Here is a 3985-nt window from a genome sequence, read left to right on the forward strand (position 1 = left end):
GAATTTAGGTCTTACAGTCACTTGACTGATGCCTTACATTGCTGAGTCTTATTCAATTCAGAGGACAGGATTGGGAGATTCCCTTGCCACCTGATCATTAATGCTTTTCTGTTGGTGGAGACAGGAGAGAGCTTTATGAAGACAGTATTTTAATTTCAAACAGGATTCCATGTTGTTTGCTATTGGCCCAGGTATCCAAAATCAATCACTCGATAGAACAAGAGTGACTTCAACATATCCAGAGGAACATGAAAGATGATGACATGTCAGAATAAGACAGTGTCTGTAAAAGCCTGAGACTGTAGGTCAAGGTACTGGATCTAGAAAGGCAGTAAACTTAAGATCAGATTAATATGAAGAATCTCAAACCCATTATTAACTGACATGTATACACACTGGGTAAATAAATCAGTACTATGAAAAGTAATTTAATCAAATTTTGTCAGCTTATAAGATTTACACTTATGTGGTAGTACATTATGATGTAAATAAATCTTCCTTTCTGAGAAACTGAAATTCTGCTACACAACAGACATTCATGCTACTTAAAACTGTGTGAGGAGTTTTGGATTGGTAATATGCTGTTTAGGTAAACGTTACTGATAAAATTCATATTATATATTATTCAAAGCAACTCCAAAAAGTTCAAGTCTCTTTGAATCCAGAGATAATTCTGTCACTATGCATTAACACAGTTTTCCCTTCTTTAGGGTTTTATTACAGAGAAGTATGTAAATGAAGGTCAATTAGCATCATTTTATTTATAGAGAAAGAGGTAGAAAAACAGACACTCAGAAGATTATTTCTGTGTAAATCTTCAGGCTAGTCATCTCTGTCATCTCAGTCCCAGGGCAACTTCCTGCTCCTCCAGGGTTTCTGACACATTTAGGATGTGGTTGTAACACTGTGTGTTGCACAGTAATAGACCGCAGAGTCTTCAGATGTCAGACTTCTGAGCTCCATGTAGGCTGTGTTGGAGGATGTGTCTGCAGTCAGTGTGGCCTTGTCCTGGAACTTCTGATTGTATTTAGTATTACCAAATGCAGGACTAATCCTCGCAATCCACTCTATGCCCTGACCAGGACTCTGCTTCACCCAGTGAATATTGTAATTAGCGATATTGTCAGAGGTCCTGCATGACAATTTCACTGAGGTCTCAGGCCTCATAAGCTCAGGCCCAGACTGCTGCAGCTGTACCTGGGAGTGGACACCTGTGGAGGAAAAGACAGTTTAGGTGTCATTGTCACCTCTGCCCCTGTTCCCTCTTCAGAGCTGGAATGCCCCTTTACCTGTCGTTAGTGACATGAGGAAGAGAGTGATCCAGCTCCACTCCATGGTAAGGACCTCTGTGCTCTGTGACTGTGGATAGGACACTGATCATATGTTGTTCTGGAGTGTGGACATCTCTATATTTACCATGTAATTTGTATATTCATGAACAGTGTACCTCTTAGATAAGGTCCTAGTATAGCTTTAGAAGAAACAGGTAGTTGAGCTTGGTCAGGCAGCAGGATGCCAAATCCAAGTTCTAATCTTGTCTGAGGAAATGAAACCCATGCTATACCCCCAACCCCTGTGTAGACCCGTGGATGTAACCTCAAGACATAAGCTCTCAATTTACAAAGAGAATTCAGCCAGAGACAGTTTTTCCTCTTGTGACAAAAGATTTACAGTTAGTAGTTGTCAAAAGGATTTTAAAACTTGTACATTATGAGAACTTCTAGTCTTTTCTCAAATACATGAAGTTGGCCAATATTTCTCCAGAAGATTGCATACTAAAACACTTACACAAATGATCAAAAGTGAAAATGCCTCAGAAAGTTTTGCATACAAATGTGATTGCAGCATTATCTACAGTACAGAAAATATAGAAACAAACTACATGCCTTTGAACAAATGACTGTATCAAGAACCATGATATATAGGCTATAAAACATAATTTAATCATCAGCAATGTATAAAGAACTTATATAACTTTGAGAAAAATAAATGCAATTGGAGAGAACATTATTAAGTAACTTAAGACCCTCTCTGAAACAGATATTTTCTAAGTTCTATTTGTAGTCCTTAGATTTTGTAAAGTTAGGATATCTTATATATGTGAATGCACATATGTAAGAACATAGAACTGAAAATGTCCAATGGAATAAAAGTGGCAAATGAATATGCAGGGGCAAGTAAATGAAAGGTTGACTTCTTAGGGTAAATATGTAGAGTGGACATTATACACCTATGTGAAAATTCTAAACCTATGGAATATTGCTATTTCAGAATGATTTTGTTTATCCCTTGCAATTTTAATTTATGAATACAATACATTTTGATCATATTCTAGCCCATTATGTAACTCTTGCTCCCCTATGATATGAAAAAGAAAAAGGTCTTTCTTCTAACATATTGATCTCTTTTGCTAATTAATGAATAACTCAGTAAGTCTAATAAATGCTGTCTGTATGAATATTTTGGGCATTATCCACTAACTTATAAGTAACTGCCAAGTGGGCATACTTCTAAAAAAAAGTGATTCTAACTTCATATGTCTTCGTCCAATCCTAACATCTCCTCAGCTGGCAGTGATCCATGGAGAGTCCCTCACCCACCTGTGTTATAGTCTTTTTAAATATACTTTGTTTAGTAGGGGGAGGGGGCAGGGCACACATGTGCCAAGGAACTTGGAAGACAAGTTATGGAGTTTAGTTCTCTTCTTCTAAGAGGTGGATTTCAGAAATCAAACTAATAGTGTCATTTTGGCCAAGAGATACATTTACCTGCTTAGCCATTCCACAGGCTTTCACACTGTAATTTTATTATTTTAGTAGGCAAAGTAAGAGTTTATTACATTGAAGCTTAAAATCAAAAGTTGAAATTATTATTATTATTAAGGAGCAAATTGTGAGCAGGATGAAGAGTAACAAAAATATGTGCTGAGGTAGAGTATTTTAGAATCAAGAAAAACACATGATAATAAGCAACTTTCATACTATTTTATAAAATAACATGCTGCCTACTGGCTAGCAAGGTTCTTTGCTTTTTATAATAAACCAGTCTTTGAATCATCTATAGTATTTAATGTTATGGTACAGATAGTATTAAGAATCATAGAAAATGTCAAAGTTTCCTTGAAATTATTTGATTTTTACAGATATATCTATAAGTAGTGAGAGCACTGAAAGTATCCTGCAGCTTTTAAAATGTGATATCAATTCTTCAGTCAGAATAAATAAAACAGTAATAAAACAAAATAGATATGGTATGAGAATATCCATTTTAAAACTGCCTCTCAGCATTTGTTTGAAAGATCTAGAAAGTTTAGTTAGACAAGAAATATAAATACAATTATGAAAAGTATAAGATAAAATTTAAAACTCTTATAGGTGTTATTAAAAATGCAAAAAATAACCTAGAAACTAATCCATTGATTTGTAATATAAGAAGAAACATATAACATTTATTATATCTCAGTGGAGAAGAAGCAGATGATCATTTTAGAAACTAAGAAAGCAGTTACAATACCATTTGAATACAATGCCTTTATCATAGTCTATAAAATATAAAGTCCATTGCTAAATATGAGGTAATGTTTTTCAGGTTATGGTTACCGGGATCACCAAGACTATCACACATTAAAGGATTTTGCCATTGCTGTTGGTAATTTTCAAGAAATCAAGGTCTTATAGTAGAAGATACCACATACTTGAGTTATTGAGCACGGAAAGGTCAATTTGGTATCACCCTGAGTGATTCAGACTGGCTGTCTAGCTTTTGTATGCTTAGAAGGTTTTCACACAGAGTTGCTGGAAGTGATCAGAGTCTTACTCAGTTGTAAACCTGATGAGCTTCAACAACTAGCTTGGGAATATATGCTGAGTAGTGTAACAGTGTCAGAGCTGTTATGGGCAGAGCCAACCACAAAATGAAGCCTACTCCACAAAATGGAATAAATTTGTGGTCCAAAAACATGTGCCTGACTAAGTTATAAGAGCAA

At 35.4% G+C, this 3985-nt stretch overlaps 1 gene segment (V, D, J or C); it reads right to left on the reverse strand.

Moving 5' to 3' along the window:
• Positions 1-885: 885 nt before the first annotated feature.
• Positions 886-1377, reverse strand: LOC148120329 (immunoglobulin heavy variable 1-84-like). The segment is given in 2 exon segments: positions 886-1211; positions 1290-1377. Coding segments are annotated over 2 exon segments (372 nt in total).
• Between the last annotated feature and the right edge of the window lie 2608 nt (positions 1378-3985).

This window comes from Myodes glareolus, chromosome 11 (genome assembly GCF_982192425.1).
Source record: "Myodes glareolus chromosome 11, mMyoGla1.1, whole genome shotgun sequence".
Taxonomy (NCBI): domain Eukaryota; kingdom Metazoa; phylum Chordata; class Mammalia; order Rodentia; family Cricetidae; genus Myodes; species Myodes glareolus.